Below are 23,372 nucleotides of genomic sequence, written 5' to 3'. Positions count from 1 at the left end.
CCAGCAAATTCTGTTCTTTTAACCAAGCATGCTTCCTAATGACAGAACCTGTAACAGCCGCCCTGCAGGAGACCTCAAGAGAATCAAAACCACATTGCAATGTATGCTTTCCAACTTGTTCAGCTGCATGCAGTAAATCCTGCATTTCTTTACTGTCTGCACATTCTGTACTTGCTGGCATTTTCTGTTTAAGCAAAGACATAAGATATTGCTGATACTTAAACATATGAAATTGGCAATTTAAGGCTCTTACAGCCAAGGTAGCAGAGGTATAAATCTTTTTGCCCCATCTGTCTAGGGCTCTAGAATCCCTATCAGAGGGGATAGGGTTTTTTGCAGTAGAAGCCTTGACCCCTTTGGGACCCTGAGAGATGGTTTCAGGGTCTGCTGCAGGGTTCTTATAGAGAAATTTATGTGAGTCAGGAACCCTGTAGTATCTGTCTGGCTTAACCAGAGCTGGTGGTAAAGAGTCTGGAGAAAAACTGGACTCTGAAAATACATAGTCTACAATGTCTATGTCTAAAACAGGCGGAATAGCCAGGGGCCTGTGCTGGGGCAATAAAAGGAAATCTCTGAGCCTTTTCTTGGATTCTGAGTAGTCTTGGCTCTCCCAGTGAAAATGCTCCCTCATAGTATGCAGTGTTTCCCCAAAAGAATAATCCTCAGGAGGAGAGGCTGAAGGAATAGATTCTTCAGCATCAGAATCCTCATAGGGAGGAATAGAGTAACCCTGTTCAGAGGAGGAATCAGAGGAAATGGAAACCTGGTCTGAAGATTCATATTCTAACTCGTCTAGGCCTTTTTTCAGAAGGGGGATGGGAACCCCTGATAGAGCTGCTTTAGTCTTTGCCTTTATAGCTGAAGTAGGTTTTACATGCAACTGTGTAGGCCTGAAAACACCCTCAGAAGCCGATGCCTGCTCAGCAGCTCCAGACCCATCTGAGGGAATGATTTCCGAGTGTCCAATACCTTGAGTTTCCAGAGGCCCAGTCGGCTCCACGTGGGAGTCGGAAGCGGCCTGTGGCTCTGAGGTAGCGGGCGTCAGGGGCTGCGAAAGCGCCTCACTGAGAACTGGCGAACCAGCGACAGGCCTAGAAGAAGCCTCGTCGTCGGTTTTGGATCTCGGATGCCTGTCCTTTTCTTTTTCTTTTTTGTAAACTCCGGTAGTCGGCTGATCCGACGGCATTATATAATTAAATCCTCTGCCAAAGTAATGAAATGAAAAATCGTACCGACGCTTAATAGTGCGTTGATTAAATCTGGCACAAAACCGACAACTAGCAACGTTATGGTCAGGGCCTAGAGGCAAGGAATACAGTAAGAATGAAAATCCTTATGAGGTATTTGCTTCCCACAAGAAATACAGTTAACTTTTTCTGACATCGGTCTGGAGCAAGAAAAAAGTTTCCCCAACGGGGTACTTAGCTTTAATGAAGACTTTGGATCTGAAATTCGAATTTGAAAACTTCAGGAGTCGGCCGACCGGCACTTGCGAAATGCTTTGCTTCTGGTACCGCGCGGCAAGAAAGACTGAAGAAAATGGCGCTGGCTGCATCTTTTATACCCCCTGGCGCACTGACATCAGGGAAGAGGCGACAGCAACCGACGCCGGACCTAGACTTTGGAACTCAGGCCGACCGAGGATAGCCTGCCAGCAGGATAACCCAATTATAATGACTGCAACAGTGAAACACGATGAACATCTGAGGGTAATGCTACTCAATGCTAGAAGTCTAAATCTCAAAATGCACTCACTCGAGGCACTCTTTAAAAGGGAGAACATCAATATCTGTGCAGTGACTGAGACCTGGTTCAAGGCACCAGAGAGCACTCCTGCACTACCAGGCTATAATGCATACCACACTTTTCGGCCATGTAACCTGGACCGAAACACCAAAGACAGAGGTGTGTCCATATTCATTAAGGATATCCACACCTCCAGGCTAGTTGCTCAGCACAATGCATCCGAGGTTATCCAAGTGCAACTAACTCTGGTCAAAACTGCAATCCAAATTGTAGCTTGCTACAGATCCCCCACCATGCCCCAGGATTCCCACTCCTCTTTTCTTGATGTACTGGAAAATATTAGGGTTCAACCAAACACCCTAATAATGGGCGACTTCAACTACCCCACCATTAACTGGGAAAACTACTCATGTACCCAACTCCTTAGCTCAACGCTTTCTGGAATTCATAAACTCCAATAACCTGGATCAACTTATCCACACCCCCACCAGGGGCAACAATATCCTAGACCTAGTCATTACCAACATGAGTGACCGGTGTTTTTCACCTGAAGTCAACTCCTTGTTGGTCTGATCCGACCATAAGCTAATCACCCTTGTTATCCACATCCCGTCCCCACCCCCCACCCCCATTAAGGAAACCACAGTAAAAAATTTCTCCAAAGCCAACTTCATGCTTCTTAAGGCAGAAGTGGTGAACTTCATAACACCCATATAGGTGGCAGTACACTAAACACAGAAAGTGTGATAAGAGACTTAGGGACACAGGTGGACAGTGGTCTCACCTTCGATAACCACATCGCCACAACAGTCAGGAAATCCTTCTATTTGGCACACCTCATCACGAAGGGCTTTTCATCCAGAAAAAAGGAGGTCATTGTCCCACTGCACTCATCCCTCATTAGACCCATTATAAAATACAACGCCCTATTTGGTATGTACCTCTCAAGACATCTGCAACAACTGGAAAGGCCTCAGAAATACCTCACTAAAAGAATCACAGGCCTAAAGCAGATGCCCTACGCTGACCGCCTTAAAAAACTCCAGCTATACTCTGTCGCATATCGTCTACTCAGAGGCGATCTCTGCTTAACAAACAAGGCCATGTCAAACCCAGAGCTGTTGGACATGCTACACTTAAAGAAATCCCAATCCCTCAGAGCTACACGCTCCAGGGATCTAAACCTTGTCATCACAATAAACAAAACATGCTGGAGGGATAGGTTCCTGACCCAGAGACTCCCCAGACTCTGGAATAGATTGCCCATACATGTCAAGCAGAGTGCCTCTTAGGACCTCTTCAAGAGGAACCTTGACGATGGGATGGGAGAAAGGAAATTCACCCCAGTGATCGCGTCAGTCGCCCTGCTAGACAGGGGTCCAGGAAAGTAAATAATGTGGGAAGAAATAGCCAGGGAATTGTTATGGCTAGGCTTGTATAGGCCCTAGGGCTGATAGCCTAGTACCAACCTATGAACCTATGAACCATGCAGATGGACAATATGTTACAACTTCTGAATCCTACACAAATGCATTCTATAAGCACTTACACGAGTGCATGTATCATGCTATCCCAAACAGAACCAAGACGCTATCCTCCAAAAAAAGGAAGCCAATCTGGTGGTCCCCTGCCATAAACAAACTGTACAACAGAAGGAAGAAACTGTTGCAAAAGAGAGTAAAATCCCAAGAGTGGAGGAGCTCCCTGGTCAGCCTCAGTAAGAAGCTGAGATCCCTTATAAGATCCTCCAAAGCTAGCTATGAAAACAAAATCACCACTAATTCCAAGGACAACCACAAAGCATTCTATAGCTATGTCAAGAATCTCGATGGCAACACCCAGATCTGCTCTGAGTTACAGCACAAAGGCACGAAAATTACAGAACCAACTGATATTGCCAACATCCTGGCAGATAGGGTTAGTGCTAACTTTACCCCCCTCTAACCCCCTAAAGGGCCCATATCTATACAGGAAGAATGCAGAGTCCCTGTAATCACAACTACACAGGTAAAAGCTGCACTCTCCAAAGCCAAAAACACAGCATCCATGGGAACGGACATCCCAGGCTGCGTTTTACAAGAACTTCAGAACGAACTGGCTCCCCACTTAAGCACCATGTTCAATAACAGCCTCGCATCAGGCTTTGTGCCCACTGAATGGCACACAGCAACAATTATCCCACTCCACAAAGGGGAAGCCACCACTGATCCCGGGAACTATCGACCTATTAGCCTGACGAGCCTGGTCTGCAAGGCCATGGAATATATCATCATGGAACTCACAAACAAAGACATTGGTAACCTCCAAACTCTGGATCCCACCCAGTTTGGGTTTGTGAAAGGCAGATGATGCCTCCTGAACCTGACTGACTTCTTTGAGGCAGTCACCAAAGCCGTAGATGAGGGTAAGGTGGTTCACACAGTCTATCTTGACCTTGCCAAGGCTTTCGACACCATCCCCCATTCTGGAATTATAGCTAAACTCATTAAACTAGGCATAAATCCCTATGTCACAAGATGGGTTGCCAAGTGGCTCACTGACAGAACCCACACTGTAAAAGTTGCAGACTCCAAATCTGACCTCAAAGCAGTGACAAGTGGAGTACCACAGGGTTCCGTCCTGGGACCTCTCCTGTTTGGTATCTACTTCTCAGAAGTACAGGCTAACACAGAAGGCCTCTGGCTAACGAAGTTCGCAGATGACTGCAAACTAGGAGCCATAGTCAAGCCCCCAAATGATGTGGACATCATACAGAAGGGCCTCGCTGAGACAGATGCCTGGTGTCAGAGCCATGGCCTGAAGCTCAATGCCAAAACATGCAGTGTCATCCCCTTTGGTAAAAACTCTGTACCCATGAACTACCACATAGGCAGCAATCTACTTAACACTGAATGGGTGATAACAGACCTTGGGACCCAGGTGGACAATAGTCTCTCCTTTGATAGTCACATCGCCACAGTAGTCAGAAGTCCTTCTATGTAGCAAACCTCATCATAAAACGGTTCTCATCCAGGAAAAAAGAGGTCATTGTTCCCCTCTACTCGACACTCATTAGACCCATTATAGAGTACAATGCCCCTCTTGGAATGTACCTCACAAGACATCTGCAGCAGCTGGAAAGGCCACAGAAGTACCTCACAAAGAGGATTACTGGCATCAAACAAATGCCCTACACTGACCGCCTCAAAAAACTTCAGCTTTACTCCACAGCATATCACCTACTCAGAGGTGATCTCTGCCTAACATATAAAGCTATGCCATGTTACACCTAAAGAAATCCCAATCCCTCCAAGCTACACGCTCTAGGGACCTAAACCTTGTCACCACAATAAACAGGACATGCTGGAGGGATAGATTCCAGTCTCAGAGAATTACCATACTCTGGAACAGGCTACCCATCTATGTCAAGCAAAGTTCTTCATTAGCAGTCTTCAAGACAAATCTTGATGAGTGGATAGGAAATAGGAAATACACCCTGGGGATCACTTCTGTGTCTCTGCTCGACAGTGGCACAGGAAAATAACTTTCTTGGGTGGCGTAAGCCAGGGAACCTTGTTGGCTAGGCTTACGTAGGCCCTTGGGCCGATAAGCCTAGTACCTACCTATGAACCAACTCCAAAACCTTGGGAAAAGCCAGCTGGCCAAGCCCTTTCACGCGCCCCTTCTTGCCTGGCTTTTAGAATGTCAAACGCCAGTTGCCGAGGTCTCTGTCAGAGCTTCATCCCTCTGTGGCATGCAGCCAGGTGCAATCCTCATTCTGTAGCATCTCCCTGCTGATTTCACATGAACTGTTTGACACAGGTTACCTGCTGCTGTACTTCATGACAGTGCTGCTGTCATGCTCCTGAATGGCTACTTTCAAACTGTGGTGAACTTCATTCTTTAGCAACGGCCAGCTACCACTGGTGCACATATACATGAATCCCTTGCATGTCATCTACAGTCATGTTACTGCTGTCACACATTTTTACTCTGTCACATGAGCAAGGCTCCCGTCTGCACACTACAGGCTGCATGTTTTTTGTTAATCTACCTACAAAGGTTCACAGTAGGTTTCTTTCCAAACACTTTTTTACTCTGCAGTATAATACTGTTACAAAATGACACTGTACCTATTTTACCTGCATGCCCCCAACATTTTGTGATATCTACTCACACAAGCACAACACAAATCTGCAAGTGCCATCTATACTGTTAGGCAGTTTTGCTGCTGCACAATATGCTTCACTGACTGTAATTTATCCTACTTCAATCAAAGTTATACAGCATCATGTACAATACCATGCACAGGATCATAGGAAATACAAGGCAACGGAGTCTTGCGACCATTTATACCTTGCCACTACCCACCCATAGGCCATAACTCCTTTTTTAAGGAAGGTTAGGTCAGAAAAGCCACTGCTTCACTGAAGACAATAATTTATTCTAGAGGTGAAGAAGGCATTGAGTAATGAACCTCTCTCTACCATGTTTTATTTACTGATGGAATATTTAGCTCCTGGTTGTGGCAGAGATCCAGGACCACTCAATCCCCAATAGCATGGAAATCAAAGCACAGATCTGCTCAGAAGTCTATAAGATATTGAATAAAAACACAACAAAAACACAATGCTTCCATTCTTTTCTGGAAGCTTAGGGTTTTTTACGTTAGTAATCTTCATAGTTAGGAACGTCTGAGGTCTTTCTGGTTGTTTGATATATCTTAAGTACATCCCAAACGGGACAGTGCATTCAATAATTGGCCTAATCAATGCTGAATACAAGGGTATAACGGACCTCGTTAAGGATGGTTGAGATTCCTTTGGCAATTAGCCATGTTAAACTGCTGCCAAAGACAGGCATTAAGTGATCTGTGTGCATCTTCGAAGAGCAGTATAGAAGCCATAGAACAGTTCTACATGCAGTTTCAAAAAAAAAGTTAGTTTAAAAAGCATCACTGTGCCATGAGCTTTTTTTTGGTATATTTAAATATTTCTGCAACCTCCTACACTGCGCACCACAGAGAATTTGCATGGCTACTGGGCAACTACCCATGGCTACTCCACTACCCATATAGTTGCACCTACCCAATAGCATGCAATATTTTTGCATTCACAGGGATGGCTGAACTTGGTCTTTGGCATAGACTACACTCTGATGGAGATGTGATACAGTGCTGATGACAGAATCATTATTTTGATGTTGGTTAAGTTGATATCACAACTCATTGTCCCGCTAATAAATCTGGTTTAACTTATAATGACAACACAACAATAATGCATGTTCTATTACTGCTATAATAATATAGTGCAATGGAAGAGAAGGCCTTCCTGTGCCACAGAAGTAGGTTTACTTCAGCAACATTAACTTGCTTGAAAAATACGCAGAAATACTTTAAAACTCATTACAGAAAAAAATAAATGAAGCACTGAGAAAAATGAAGCTGTGAATAAATTTCACAATACATTCTTCAATTTTCTGATAAGCACTATATTCTTCTATCCATTGATGCAAGGGATCAAGAGCATCCACTGGCAAAAAATGAGGATAAGGCTTAGAAATAATCACGCATGAGGTTCCAGTCCATTACATGATGCACACTTCTGGACATCTCAAAAGGTCACTAATTTACTAGCCACCTTTTTGGGATGTGAGAGGAAAATTACAGTTGTGTACACTTACCATAAATGTAGATGTTCGAGTGTATTCACTGCTGCAGTCATTACATTTGGGTTATCTGCTTGCAGTAGCCCTCAGTCGGCCTGATTAACAAAGTCTTGGGTTCTGTGTCGGTTGCTGTCCCTTCTTCCATGACGTCAGGTTGTCAGGGGTATAAAACATGCAGCCGACACCATTACATCAGTTTTTCTTGCCCCAGATGTCAGGTGCCCCCCTAATGGGAAGCAATTAAATCTATAAATACCAGAATATACCTTCAAACAAAAAGCAAATACATCAAAAAGCTTCTGAGCACAGTAAAGGAAAGTACAGGTATAGCCAAAAGAAGAAAGGGGGCTGGAGGGAGGGTAACCAGGACTGCAACAGTGAATACACTCGAACATCTACATTTATGGCAAGTGTACACAACTGTACTATGTTCCTCATGTTTCACTGTTGCAGTCATTACATTTGGGTAGATTCCCAAAGCTAAGGTTGGGAGGAGGAATTTAAATAGAATTAGGACCAGCTATAAGGCCCTGCAAGACTGCAGTGGCAAAGCCAGCTCTGGATTTAGAGAAAATTGCCCACCCGCCCCCAACACGTCTACCTTTATACCTATCTGACCACTCCCACATAACTTACCTATCACACTTGGCCCCTTCCTCCTCCTACTCCCTATCACTATCTTCATCCTGTTGCTACACTCCCACCCACTGCCCTCCGCTCAACCCATCCTTCACCCTGCAACATCCCTGTCTTCATACCCATACAATAACCTTTGTGCTACACCTCGCCCATTCATAGCGGTCTCTCGTTCTACATATCCCTCTCACTTGACTTGCATCTAACACCTATCATGCAAACAAAACCTGCTCATGGTATACTATCCTTATTTCAAACCCTCATTCTCTTCTACCTACTCAACCTCACTAGTCTCCCACAGTTCCAGTACTCCCCTCCCTTTCACACAACTTCAATATATGTTAAAAAAGACTCTCCCTCAACTACCCAAGTCTCTTCCCACCTCTATAACCATGATGCATCTTTTCTCTTTCAAAGGAAACTCTTTCCTACTCCTAGTAAACCACTTCCCCTACCTACCAAGCTAACCTCATTAATTTCCAATTCCCAAATCTATAACCCCTTAGAACAGATACACCTATCCCTAACCCCTTAGAACAGATACACCTATCCCTACTGTATTCTTAATTAGTCACCCTCCACCTCCACTCTGGAGATATACACCCTAATCCAGGGCCTTCACTTAACTCCACTTCCAAACCAAACTCACATAGTTCTCCCCTCCCCCACAAATCTCTTCTCCTTGCTACACTTAATGCCAGGAGTCTTTGTAATAAAATACCTGCCTTTCATGCCTGGATATCCCACAACAAACCTGATATTCTATCACCGAAAGCCACATATAAAAGATACCGAAATAACACCCCCAAACTATAAACTCATAAGAAGTGACAGATCCCAAAAGAAAGGTGGAGGAGTAGCCTTACTCTTCTCCTCCTCCTTAACAGTGACACCCTATACTAAGCCCATACCCTCATATGACACTGATGAACTAACCCTGGCCCTTCTCAAAGTTAACAACAACAAATCTTTATGCATTGCCTCCCTGTACATACCACCTGGTAACAACATCCCTATTCTGGAAGATATTCTTGCCTGGTTTACCTCCAACATAAATAATGTGACAATAATCCTAGGTGATGTCAACATTAACTGGTCTTCCATTAATTCATCAACCCCTACTCAAAATATTAACCTATATCAATTCACTCAGCTAATCCAAACTCCTTCTAGACCAAATAAAGATTACACCACAAGCAGCATCCTTGACTGGATACTAGTCTCCCACCCAACCCGAATTTCTGATAGTACTCTCCCTGACTCCCTTAGTGACCATCTCCCTGCCTACATATACCATCCCCCCCCCATCCTTAAGCACAAACACATTACAACCTGTAATATGCAAAATGTCAACTCCCAAATCTTCTCTAATGCCTTAGAGCAGATAAACTGGAACCCTCTACACTTCAATATAGTTTTTACTGATCTACTAAATAGTTTTGCCCCCTGCAGTACCAAAAGACTCAAATCCAAAACAGCACCCTGGCTAACCAAAGACACTAAAGTCCGTATGCACCTCCGAGACAAAACCTGGAAATACTATAAAAAAATCAAAACTCCCAACGCTCTTGCTGAATATAAGCAACTCCAAAATCAAGTAAAAAAACGAATAGCCATCAACCGTAAATCCTACTATCTTAAACTTCAAAATAACCATAAAACCAACCCAAAAAATTTTTGGAATAGCATTGCATCAATACTATCTCCAGGCAAACAAGAGAACCCCTGCCCTGACCCTGAGTCACCTGACCTCCACCTAGCCACCCAGTTCAATTCCTTTTTCATGGACTCCATAGGCAAACTCACCTCATCTTTCCCTAATAATATCCCCCCCAACATATCTGAAACCAAGGATTTAACCTCCAATAACTCTCTGCCCCCCCCTCTTTCACTCTCAAATCCATTCCTACCAACACTATAAAAAAGCTCCTACTAAAGTTAAAACCTTGTTCTAATGCCCCAGATGACATTCCATCCAACTTTCTCAAGCTAGCCGCTGATTTGCTATCCTCATGCTATAATAAAATTTCTAAGTTTGCCACAGGATCCAAATCCTCCACTCATCACTGTAACTCCCTCCATGCACTAAACTGGTTGGAACTCCCTGGCTATCTAACTTTCATTCAACTAACAGTAGCACACACGCTCATTTTTAAACCCTCTAGCTGTCCATCACTCTCCTCTTCCTTAAAACTTCACCAGCTACACAGAACACTTAGCTCCACAAATCAAAACCTCTTGGGACTTTGCAAACCTTTACATTCAGCAGGGCAACTCTTACTATCATTCTCCCTTGCTAGATTATGGAACTCTCTTCCCCCTCACAGTAGAACTACCCAGAATCTCCCTTCCTTTAAAACCTTACTCTACTCTCATCTCTCCTCTCTCTGGGAATGCTCCTGCACTCATCCTACCTGAATCCTGACACCTACCTCTTTCTTATCCTACTCTAAACTCTGCCTTTGCTTAAATTCTTTTGTCTACAATAATGATGTACTAAATAAGCATTAATTTGTTTGTTCTTGTAAATATCTATAAGTGTTTGACTTAGTTCTTATATTTAAATTGTTTTCAGTTAATCTGTTTCTCTTATATGCTGTACTAGTTATTATATTATATTGTACCTGTATTGCTGTCTGGAGCTTTTCTCCTCGGGCCTCCATTGAAAACGGGCTACCTTGGCCCAATGGACTTTCCCGGTTAACAAACTGAAATAAATAATAAATAAATAAATAAATGATAATCCTTGGTGAAAGTATGTACAGAACTCCAGGTAGCAGCTTCTAGGATGTCCCTGGTAGGGACGCCTCTGAGGAAGGCTGTAGAGGTAGATGCAGCCCTGGTTGAATGAGGTCTGATGCCCTGTGGGATAGGTTTTCCATGGTGCTTACAGCAGAAATTAATGCAGTTGCCTATCCATTTTGAAATGGTTTGCTTTGAAATAGCTTTACCCTCTGTCCCTGTAGCAAATGCCACCTGCAGTTGTTCAAATCTCCTTTGAGGTTTAGTCCTGTCCAAGTAGAATCTTAAGTTGTCTGTGCACATCTAAGGAGTGCAGTATTCGTTCCCCTTTGTTCTGTGGATTAGGAAAGAAGGTAGGCAAATGAATGGACTGATTAAGAGCCACACTGGATACCGCCTTGGGCATGAAGGAGGGATTGGTTCTGAGGGACACCCTGTCCACATGAAAGATGATGAAAGGCTCCACTGAATTAAGGGCCTGTAATTCAGATACCCTTCTTGCTGAAGTGATTGCTAAAAGGAAAGCTGTTTTCCAAGAAAGGAATTTTAAATCTGCTGTAGCAGCTGGCTCGAAAGGAGGAAGAGTGAGTTTCTCCAAAGAAAGTTAAGGTCCCAGGCTGGAGTTGGAGCTCTCCTGGGTGGCCTTAAATTTCTGGCCCCTCTAAGGAACTGCTTGAACAGCCGGTGAGAGAATAGGGGAGGCTCTGTGCTATAATAAGCAGAAATGGCGGAGGCATGAATTTTGATGGAGGAAAAGGACAAGCCCTTATGAAGCATACCAGTTAAGTATTGTAGAATCTGAGGTAAATTGGGCGCTCATCCCTTGAGATTGGTTCCAGGCACAGAATATTTTCATTTTGCAGCATAAGATTTTCTAGTACTAGGCCTCCTTGCCTCTAAAATGATATCCATCACTGATTTACTGAGGGATGGCAAAGGAGAGATTAGGTAATTAGCCAGGCTGCTAGGTTCAGGGTTTGCAGCTGAGGATGCAGAATCTGGTTCTCCTGCTGAGACAACAGGAAAGGAGTCTGAGGCAGGTGCCATGGGGCCAAGTGTGACACACTGCGCAAGAGGGGGTACCAGTGTTGGCGTGGCCAGTCTGGTGCAATTAAAATCTTCCTTGGCTTGTCCTGTTTGATCTTTAGTAGTACTTTGGAGAACAGAGGCAGAGGAGGAAAGGCATAAACTGATAGGTTTTTCCAGCTGAAGGACAGAGCATCCACTTTCCAAGCTAGCTTGTGGGGAATCCTTGTGCAAAATTTGTCCAATTGATGGTTCCGGGGGGGGCGAACGGGTCTATATCTGGGCTCCCCCATTTGCTTGTCAACATGTTGAAAATCCTTGGTTCCAGTTTTCACTCGTGTGGGTCCATGAGGTTTCTGCTTAGTCCGTCTGCCAGTGTATTTAGTTTTCCTGGCAGGAATTGAGCTTGTAGATTCACTTGGTAGCTCAAGGCTGTGTTCCACAATGTCATGGCTAGTCTGCAGAGGGGGTAAGAATGTGTATCCCCTTGCTTGTTTATGTACCACATGACAGTGGTGTTGTCCGTCTTTACCATTAGTTGTCCTGGAAGAAAATGGTCCTTGAAGGCTGTCAAGAGCATTCTGTAGAGCTAACATTTCTTTTTGATTTATGGGCAGGTGCATCTGACTTGGTTTCCATTTGCCCTGAATGCAATTCCCTGCCAGGTGAGCCCCCCATGCACAGTCTGATGCATCTGTTAAGGTTTGGGCGGCAGGGGGTAGTGTGAATGGTAGTCCCTTGTTTTGGTGGCAGGCCTCTGCCCACCAAAGGAACTCTAGGCGTAGGCAAGGTATAATAGGAATCATTGCTTCTAGATCCTGAGAATGTGGGCACCATAGGCTTTTGAGATACCATTGTAGTTTCCTCATATGCAGCCTTGCATATGGAATTAGAAGAATGCAGGAGGCCATAAACCCCAAGGCTTGCCGTATTTGCCTTGCAGATAGCTGGATTTTTGTGGCCACTTGTTTGAAGTAGGTTGTCAAATGAATCCGTTTCTCTGGAGTGAAGAAAGCCATCTGGGAAGTTGTATTCAAGCTTGCTCCCAGGAATATAATTTGTTGACAGGGTACCAGGTGTGATTTATTTTCATTTATGGTGTACCCCAGACAAGTCAGCACCCTTTGAACAAAAGGCAGATGATTCAAAAGTATGTCCTGGCTTTCTGCCTGAATTAGACAATCGTCCAGGTATGGGTATATCTGAATATTTCTTTGCCTGCAAAATGCAATGACTAGAGCTAGGCACTTTGTGAATACCCTGGGCGCAAGTAGATAGGCAAAGGGCAGTGCAGAGAACTGACAGTGCAGGTAGCCTGCTTTGAAGCGTAGGTATCTTCTGCAAGACTCCCTGACAGAGATGTGCAGGTATGCTTCTTTTAAGTCTAGTCTTACCAACCAGGCATCTTTGCCTAGCATAGGAAGCAGCTGGTGAAGAGTCAGCATCTTGAATTTTGGAATCGCCAGAAAGGTGTTTTGAGTAGAAAGGTCCAGGATAGGACGCCAAGAATTGTCTTTTCTGGGTACCAGGAAAAGTCTCAAATAGAAACCTTGTCCCTTTTCCTCTTCTGGTACCAAATGAATAGCCCCCATGCTTAAGAGGGAGAGTACTTGATTTTGGGCCTCTGCCCAGAGATTTGGGGGTAGATCTGGCCACCCGCTTGGTGTTGGTAATGTGTGGAAGTGAAATCTGTATCCTTGGGACACTATATTTAAAACCCATTTGTCCTGGGTAATGAGTTCCCAGTTTTTTGCCTGCAGACCAATCTTTCCGCCTAAAGGAGCATTCAGTTGGGAAGTGCTTGGAAGTTTTAAAAGCAAGTCATTGAGACAGTTTTCCATAGGGGGGAGTCTTACTACTCCCAGATTTGGATGTGGAAACCCCCCACTGCTTAGTCTTGTGCATCCCCTGGGACTGAAACCTGGGGTTTCTGCTGTGTATGGGTTTGGACTGAGAAGACCTGGAAGGGGCTGGAAAGGACCAATTCTTAGAGTGCCAATGCCTACTAAATCTTGGAGGCTGAGCTTGTAAGAAATCTTTAACAGTTTGCATAGATTTAGCTTTATCTTCCATCTTTTTAAGAACTTCCTCAGCTTTGTTGCCAAACAGGCGGTCCTGATTTAAGGGAGCATCCAACAGTTTAGCTTTAACATGATCAGGCAAAGATTGCTCCTTAAGCCAAGCATGCCTTCTGAGCACAGACCCAGTAACAGCAGCCCTGCAAGAGGCCTCTAATGAATCAAATCCACATTGGAAAGTATGTTTTCCAACCTGTTCAGCAGAATGCATTAAATCCTGTAATTCTTTGTTTTCAGCACAGTCAGGAATCAACATAATTTTTTGTTTAAGCAATCCAATAACATGTTGTTGATACTTTATAACATATGTATATATATATATATATATATATATATATATATATATATATATATATAATTATTTTTTTTAACGTATGAAACTGACAGTTTAAAGCCCTAATGGCCAAGGTTGCAGAAGTGTAAACCTTCTTACCCCATCTATCCAGCGCCCTGGAGTCTCTATCAGAAGGAGTAGGATTTTTAGCAGTAGAAGCCTTAGTGCCCTTGGGTCCCTGTGAAGTAGTCTCTGGATCTGCAATAAGATTTTTAAAAAGGAACTTGTGTGAATCAGGAACCCTGTAATATCTGTCAGGTTTTCTGGGAGCAAGAGGCAAAGAATCAGGGGCCAAACTAGATTTCGAAAAGGCATCAACAACAATGTCTAGTACAGGAGGTATAGCTAAAGGCCTATGCTTAGGCAGGAGTAATAAATCCCTAAGCCTCTTTTTTGAATCAGAAAAATCCTGGCTTTCCCAGTGGAAATACTCCCTTAGAGTATGTAAGGTTTCACCAAAAGAAAAATCCTCTGGAGGAGAAGCAGAGGGAATACAGTCCTCTGCATCAGAATCCTCATAAGTAGATAAGGGCAAATCCAGATCATCAGAAGAATCAGAAAAATCAGAATCCTAGTCAGAAGATTCATAAACAACTTCAATCCTAGGCCTCTTAGAAGGGGGAGGTTGGCTTCCCCTGATTAGAGTTATAAAATCTTCAGCCATTCTTATCATTTGTTTTTAGGCATAGAGGCCTGAGCATGCGGCCTGGGCGTCGGTTTCTTAGGCATGGTTCGAACTTTAGGCCTAAATGAAGGCGGCATCGGTTTAATATGCAGGTCCATAGGCCTGAATGCTCTCAGAAGCCGGTGCCTGCACAGCGGCTCCAGATCCAGCCATGGTAGAGACATCTGCAGGTTCCACAGTTGAAGCATCTCACAGCATACCGGACTCCGAATGGGTCTCAGTAGAGGCCTGCGAATCAGAAGTAGCGTGTTTTGAGGTGCTTTGAAAGCGCCTCATTGAGTACCAGCGAACTGGTGACTGGCTTAGAAGTATTGTCAGCAGCTTTGGACCTAGGCGGCCTGTCTGTCTTTATCTTTGCGTTTTTTCAGAATACCGGTAGTCGGATGGCTAACCGACGACATTTCTGGAAAACTGAACTGAGAACCGAAATATTTAGAGGTGAAAATATACCAACGACTGATAGTGCACTGATTAAACAAGGCACAAAACCGACAGCAAGGTACGTCGTGGTCAGGGCCTAGGCAAGGAATACAGTACGAATGAAAATCTTTGTGAGGTATTTGGTTTCCACAAGTAATGCAATTATTGATTTTTACTGACATTGGTAAGGAGCAAGAAAAAGTTTCCCCAACGGGGTACTTAGCTTTAGTTGAAGACTTCGGTTCTGAAACTCGAAAACGAAAATTTCAGGAGTCATCCGACCAGCACTTGTGAACTGCTTCTGCTTTGGGCACCGCACGGCAAGAAAGACTGATGTAATGGCATTGGCTGCATGTTTTATACCCCCCGATGACCTGACGTCATGGAAGGGACCATCAATGACGCAGGACCCAAGATTTTGTTAATCAGGCCAACTGAGGGCTACTGCAAGCAGATAACCCAAATGTAATGACTGCAACAGTGAAACACGAAGAACATCTGAAACCTCAGACAAAAATCCACATGGATAAAGTAAGAGCATGCATTCCCTGCATAAAACGCACCTTGGAAGATAATGAAACAAAAACAAAACACAGTAAAGCAAGCAGCATAATGCAATTATCAGATTCCTTAAAGCAACAGCTATTACACTGTAATATTTAAAATATCAAAATATGTTTGTTACCTTTCTGGCATTTCTCCTGTTTATCAGCTGCACTCGCTCTTCTCCAGTAAGGCTATTGACATCAAGTTTATTGGGGTTTCTACATCGATGCCGTTTTTGCTTAGGCCTTCCATCATGGAACTTAAACAAATAAATAAATAAAATTCTACACCAAATGCAGCAATAATACACTCCCTAAATCCAAGAAACAAGCATCTTTCATATGCTTTCTCAAAAAAGCTATAGCCTGGACAATAGTTCTGAGAGTGTCTTTGGTGTACACCATTACCCAAAACATAACGGTGAAAATTTGCTTTAAATATCTTTAATTGTTTTATTTCCATTATACATTTTGCTAAAAACATTAAAATATATAAAAACACCTTGGAAACTTTAGTCAAATTACTTTGCCTAAGATCTGTTAGAATCACAGAAGTGAAAGGATAATATTCGCTGTTATTTAGGACTCAAACCCAAAACCTCCAGTGTACCACGCTGGTGTCATTACCACTGCACCTAGAAGAGCTTTCTAGACAGATGAATATTGAGTTTCCCTTAAATGACTTATTTTAGCTATGAACCCCCACCCCCGCAGATGGCAATTAAAGTCAAATTACAAATATGCACACAGAAATATACAAACCAAACACAGAAAAAGCCCCCTACTTAAGTATTGTTTAAATCCCTGAATTTTGCACATTATATGTGCCTTCCATCTATCAGCTCTTATTTGGAAGCTAACACAATAGTAATGTCTTTTGGCTTTTCCCGGTTAGGGGGTCGCCACAGCGGAACATCGGTCCGCTTATGATTGGCAGTAGATTTTTACGGTGCTGAGGTGCCAGCCCGATGCCCAACCTTCAACGAAGGCACACCCATTCACGCACGCACCAACCTGCAGGTCTTTAAACGTCACTCAACCGCGGGGAGGACATACAGACTCAACACAGAAGGAGCTCCAGCAAAGAATCGAACCGGAGAACCTCTTGCTGTGAGGTGACAACGCTAACCGCTGCACCACAATATGCTACATAAATGCATTATGAAAACAGTGACATCAGTATGGGCATTGTTTTTATAGGTAACGCTAACAACAATAACACTGTGGAATGGATGGAACTGCTGTTGAAATTTTTGTCATCCACAACTAAACCACCAATTCTCCCAATCCTAAATTACATAATCTCAACACTAAGCACCAATGTCAATGAAGACAAAAGGGGAGTACACTAAAATAATGCTTGGCAGACACTGGTTTCTCACTTGCAGCTTCTCCACAAATAGCTAAAAGTCTGAACTGCAATCCACTTCTCTCCCTGGTTACCATAAGTGGGAAGGAACTTATCTGACTTCATTTCAACTTCAAGTTCAGTTTTATTATAGTGCTTATTTTCTAAACACTCATACATTCATCAGAGAAGCAATGTACACCATAAATGAAATATAAGGAAAAAATGCATTGATTATATACAATAAAATACTACTAATGAAGTGGCAGTCTAAGCACAAGCAGACATATCAAACAAAACAGCAAGTTAGAAAGACAAAACTAGTACTGAGATTGTTCAAACTTGCTATATTTAAATTAAAACAGAGAATGTTCCCCATTAGACAAGGACCAATGTCACAGAAAAAAATCAAAATTTGTCACTTCTTGAGGTTCCACTGCTGCAAGTCACACCAAGCACTCTAAATCCATAAAGTCACTATAGCATACCAATAGGGCCAACTTGCTGCAACAGAATGTCCATAGGAACATCCTAATGCTAACCTGAGCAGGACACACTCATCTGCCAAAATAATGTTCTATAAAACTTGACATTCACAGAACTCAAAGGAACAAAGACCACAGATATTAAATCCTTTAGTAGAATTACATGTAAAAGGTAGATTTTTGTACTTTGAACCCAGTCTGGAGCATCAGCCTTGTAGCTTTATTCACAGCTGTGGCAGGACTGTGATCTACTGCCAGATTTGAGCTTTAGTCATTTATTACAGTGTTATTAGCATAGTCTGTGATGGGATTGCAGAACTGGCAGTATTGTCAAATATGCTCTAGGATTTGTACTTCAGTACCTTTTACAGTTGTATGCACCTGCTTAATGTTGTATTCCAGTAACTTTATGTTTACCTTGCTACTAGTTTTATTCTGTTATTTCAGTCTGCCCCACCCTCCACTGAGACATTAAGCTAAATGTTTTTTGAAATTCTAAAAGGACTTGAGCTCCAGTTTAATATTAATCCCCCAAACCAGTTTAATATTAATCCCCCAAACCTCCCACTCTTCTCTTGTTGTGGTTTTAAAAGGTAACATCTCTGGCTTCCAAGGTCGTTTCTTCCCTTCTTTCATTGCTACTGTCTGCTGTGTAAGCTGTTTAAGTACTTTCCCATCCACTGTCTTCCATATATGCATAACACTAAGTGCCCACCCTGCAAATCAGTACTGCACTTGAGTAAATCTCCTTTACTACAAATTGTCTCCTGCTCATTTTTCCAGAGCTCCCATCTGCTTGACGCACTCACCACACTCCTACGGAGTCCTGAAATAATCCTGCTCCATCCCTGGCAGATGAGAGATTTATTTTGTTTTGCATTTCAGTGAGTGCTACTAATTAATTTGTTGGTTGTGCCATCAAATCATTCTAAAAGTCCCTAACACTTGAATTACCTTGTCAAGGTAGTTTAAGTTGTTTTGTTGTAGCATTACACTCAATAAATCTTTCTCGTTGTAATTATGTCAAAAGGTTAGTGCTTTGCAAAGATACAAATACCCAGAAAGAAAATCTACAAAACTTTCCTTAGAACTGAAACATATAAACCCTAGTGTGGCTAAAACAAAGCCACTGTGCAGAGACGAGTTTAGAGCAGCTAGTCTGCACATTAAACAGCACTATTATCAAATCCTACCACAATCTAATGTAGTCTAATGCCAAACCCCAAAGACCACTCTATATAAACCAGTCCATGACCTAAAACAGCCCACCCAAACACAGGTGTGGACAACATTGATATGTTATTTCCAAACCGTAGCCAGCTTGGTAGATATGGGCAACCTGAGGCAATGTAGTAGTTATCTCATGTTCCCAGACAACCATTTAATCCTTAAAGGAACAGAGTATGTGAGAGATGCACATACACAATTTCACTGGAGGCAAAAGTCTGTCATAAAAACCAGGCTGTCAAGAACAAATACACTACATCCACCACCAACTTATGCTATGGCACTAAAATCAATCTTCCCAAATGTCAAAAACCTCAAGCCTATAAACAGTAAGGCCTATCCTCAGCAATCTTTAAAGCACTTACCAAAAACAACACCAAACATCTACACCCACTGAAGCCCCCAAGAGCAAAGCCCACAAGGCAAGTAAGCACATTACACATGATTCTTGTCAAAGGGGACTCCATTATATGACACACAGACACTCCAATCACTATACTGAACAAAGAGAAGATAATGGTTAGTTGCTTATCTGGAGCCAGGATACACCAAGTTTCACACACATTCAAGTTTCTACATAAATACTAATATGACTCTATCACAGTCCATCTGGGTGTTAATGACCTGAGATGTATTTCCCTGGACAATATGAAGAGAGACATTGTTGATCTCTCCGCATATGGGATTCAAGCAGGTATGTGTTTTGCACTGAACAGCATTCTACCTTCACCAAGGATGATGCAACAGTATGAACAAAAGATGACTGATTAAAATAACTGGCTTAGTTAGGGCATGCAACACTACCTTCAAGTTGGAGGATACGGATGTCCTTAGGTCAGCCAGAGCAAACATCGGCAAGGGAATAAAAACAGTAAAAAGGGTACACAGTCAGAAGATCCAAAGCCACTTCAGTGGCCTCAGAGGCTCAAGGCGACTGTGGTGAGGCACACAATCCATCACAGACTACAGGCCCATGTCAGCACAGTGAGATGACAATATCAACTTCCTCAACAAGGGCAACACCTTCTGCAATAGGTTTGAGGAAAGAAATAACACAACTGCAGTGAAAGCCCCTACAAACCAAATGGATGATGCACTCTACTTCAACCCTGCTGATGTCAGAAGAATCCTGCACATGGTAAACCCAATGAAAGTGGCTGGATCTGACAATATCCTGAGACGGGTACTCGGAGAATATGCTGACCAACTGACAAGTTCTTACAGACATCTACAACATCTCATTAAGTCAGGCTATCGTACACAAATGCTTCAAAACTACAACCATAATACCTATACCAAAGAAGTCCCTATCATTAACTCTAAATGACTACTGCCCTATGGCAGTCACTAAAGTAGTAATGAAGTCCTTTGACAGACTGGTCAAGGACCATATAACATCCAACATTCCTGCATATTTAGATCCACTTCAGTTTGCATATCGACCAAACAGCTCCACAGAAGATGCTATACCAACGGCGCTTCACTTATCCATGGCCCACCTGGAAAACAAGAGCTGTTATGTGCAAATGTTGTTCACAGACTTTAGCTCTGCCTTCACACACTGATCCTCCAACATCTGAAAAGGAAACTTGACCAAATGGCAATATACACTCCCCTATGCAATTGGATACTAGACTTCCTCACGGACAGACCACAGACAGTACGTGTTGGCAATAACACCTTCGAAAGTATCACTATATACACGGAGGTTCTTCAGGGCTGTGTTCTTATCCATCTGTTCTCCTTGTTGACTCAGGACTGCACTGCCAAGCTTAACTCAAACCACATCATCAAGTTTGCAGACTGTCGCTAGTCTCATTAGTAGCGATGACGAATCAGCCTACAGGGAAGAATTTAGTTAACTTATCATCTAGTGTGACAAAAACAACCTTGCACTAAATGTGAACAATGCCAGAGAGATCATTGTCGATTTCAGAAGAATGCATAAAATACACTCTCTACTAACAATCCACAATGAAATAGTGAAGAGAGTGGACGGCACAAATTTCCTGGGGGTAAAAATCACAGACGACCTAACATGGAATATTAATACTACTGCCATTGTAAACAAAGCACAGCAACACCTTAATTTCCTATGAAAGATGAGGAAGGTAAACCTTCCCCTTCTCCAATCCTTACTACCCTCTCTTCTACAGAGGCACCACAGAGAGTATATATTAACCAACACACTGCAACTTGGTACAGTAACTGCTCCACCTCAGACCAAAAGGCCCTCCAGAAAGTGGTGAAGGTAGCACAGAAAATCATTGGGACCACACTCCCAGCCATCCATGAAATATACCTGCTGCTGTGTCTTGGCAGGGTCAACAAGATAGCCAAAGACACTACCCACCCTGCCCATGGACTGTTCTGTCCACCTATTTATCCTCTAGTAAACGCTACCACAGTATGAGATGTAAAACAGCCAGATTCAATAAGAGCTTCTTCACACAGCTCATTAGACTACTAAACTCACACTAACTCCACATCATGTTGACCTCTGAAAAAAAAGGCTGCTGAAAAAATTCCAATGACAGTACCTTACATTTTATGTGCAATAATATTTCTGTGCAATAACTCCACTGAAATTCTTAAATTCATTTTTGTGCACTAACCAAAAGCTGCACAGCAACTGTACAATAATGACTAACATGAAAAAGTCTCCTGTATGTGCAATTACTATATATGGTAGTTACAGTTTAAGTAGATAACTATATGTTACGTCAGTAGTAGCTGTTGTACTGCAGATAGTGTGTATGTGGAAATGCCTCCACCTTGAGACGAAATAATGGAATTTCATTCAGTGATGCATAAGTTGTATAGTCTGAATGATAATAAAGTTTACTTTGACTTTTAGTTTCTGGCATGTTTCCAGGGGGGATTCAATACCGGTCAGCAAGGAAGGACATAGTTAAACCACACTGCTTTCCAAAGGATAGTCTGCACCTGTCTTCCCTTGTCTTCAGAATATTGGCTAAAACTTTATTCATCCCCTTACAGCCCTTTTTAGGCAATGCCAAATTGACAAACCTACTGACATAGCAAATAAAAACCAAAGAAACCTAAAGGTATTACTGGTCCAAACTAGTAGCCTAAACAAGAAACTCCACACCCTACAAGCTCTCCTCACTCTGGAGAATATAGACATCTCAGCCATTACCAAGACATGGCAGAAAGTACTCAGTCAGTGCAAGACTTCAGTGCCTCCACACATTTAGACCATCAGCTGAACAGACAAGGATGGAAGGTAGAGGGTCTCAATTTGTTCTAGCAAGAAGGATAACTGTATGTTGGTTAAACAGGACTATTCCCTGGAACTTATCCATATGCAAATCACAACAAAGTCCCATACTACATCCCAGTAAGCTACAGGGCACCCTCTACATCCCTAGAATCCCATAGTTCATACCTAGAGCTATTGTTGTTACTCACCTTTAAACAAAATACCCTATTAACGGGAGACTAACTATCCCTCTACAGAGTGGGAAACAAACTGCCTCATATTTGCAGGCAGAATGATTCCTGGACTTTATTAACACAAATATCCTTGACCAGAGGTTCAAACATACTGGACCTGGTACATGCTAGTGACCCCCCCCCCCCAATACACATAACCTCTAGAAACTTCCTAACTAACAAACCCCTCCTAATAATGATACATAGGGACACAATTGGGTTGGATTGCCTGTCTAGGCTTATAAAGGTGTGATTATTGATAGGTTTCACTGCCGTCCCTGTGGGGTAGTTTATATTTTGGATTGTGGTTGTTCCCCTCCTAAATGGTACATTGGTCAGTCTAAAGCATTTTGGAGCACTTAGGGGACATTAGGAATAAACACTTAGCCCCACAGCAGATCATTTTCATAAGGTGCATGGGGGTCAACATGATGGTTTGTTTTTCAGTGGACTAGCCAAACTTGACATGGTTACCGGAAGTCATTTTGCACAAAAACTATTAAAGTTTGAGAGTAGGTTTATCTTAAATTATAAAACTTTAGCACCTAAGGGTTTGAATTTGGAAATAAATTTTAATGTATGAATTCATGGTCATGTTTTTGTATAACTTTGGTGTGGCTCTTTTACAGGCTAATTACTTTGTAATTGTTACCTGTTATGTAAGTGAAGATTTGTATATATTAACTGCACGGTGGTGTTGAAAATGTATTCCTCTGAAGGCATTCCAGTCGAGGTACCAGAATGCTATTAAATCTTTGCAGTTTGCTGGCTTCTCCACTGTGTGTGTTTTTTGATACACTTTTTTGGTCTTTGTGTTTGATTAGGCTTATAAAGGCCCTGGTGATTGTTAACCTAATACATACATATGAACAACATGGAAAAGATACAGTAATACCTAGTCCAATGATGCATCATCAAAAGCATCTCACTGTTAAGTCCATGACTTTAACAGTCTCCCTACTGCCAGATGGCAGCTCTCAGAGAATATTTCCCTCAGC

The 23,372-nt window shown here is 42.7% G+C and overlaps 1 protein-coding gene across 1 annotated transcript in view; it reads right to left on the bottom strand.

Moving 5' to 3' along the window:
• Positions 1-23,372, bottom strand: part of CHD9 (chromodomain helicase DNA binding protein 9) — a 2,842,495-nt gene that overhangs the window by 113,749 nt on the left and 2,705,374 nt on the right. Inside the window, exon 37 of the mRNA XM_044082017.1 lies at positions 15,999-16,118. Coding sequence (XP_043937952.1) covers positions 15,999-16,118 — 120 coding nt within the window. The remainder of the gene's footprint in view (positions 1-15,998; positions 16,119-23,372) is intronic.

Source organism: Protopterus annectens, chromosome 8.part1 (assembly GCF_019279795.1).
Source record: "Protopterus annectens isolate FY-2018-M chromosome 8.part1, PAN1.0, whole genome shotgun sequence".
Taxonomy (NCBI): Eukaryota; Metazoa; Chordata; order Ceratodontiformes; family Protopteridae; genus Protopterus; species Protopterus annectens.
This window is presented reverse-complemented; position numbering and strand designations above follow the sequence as displayed.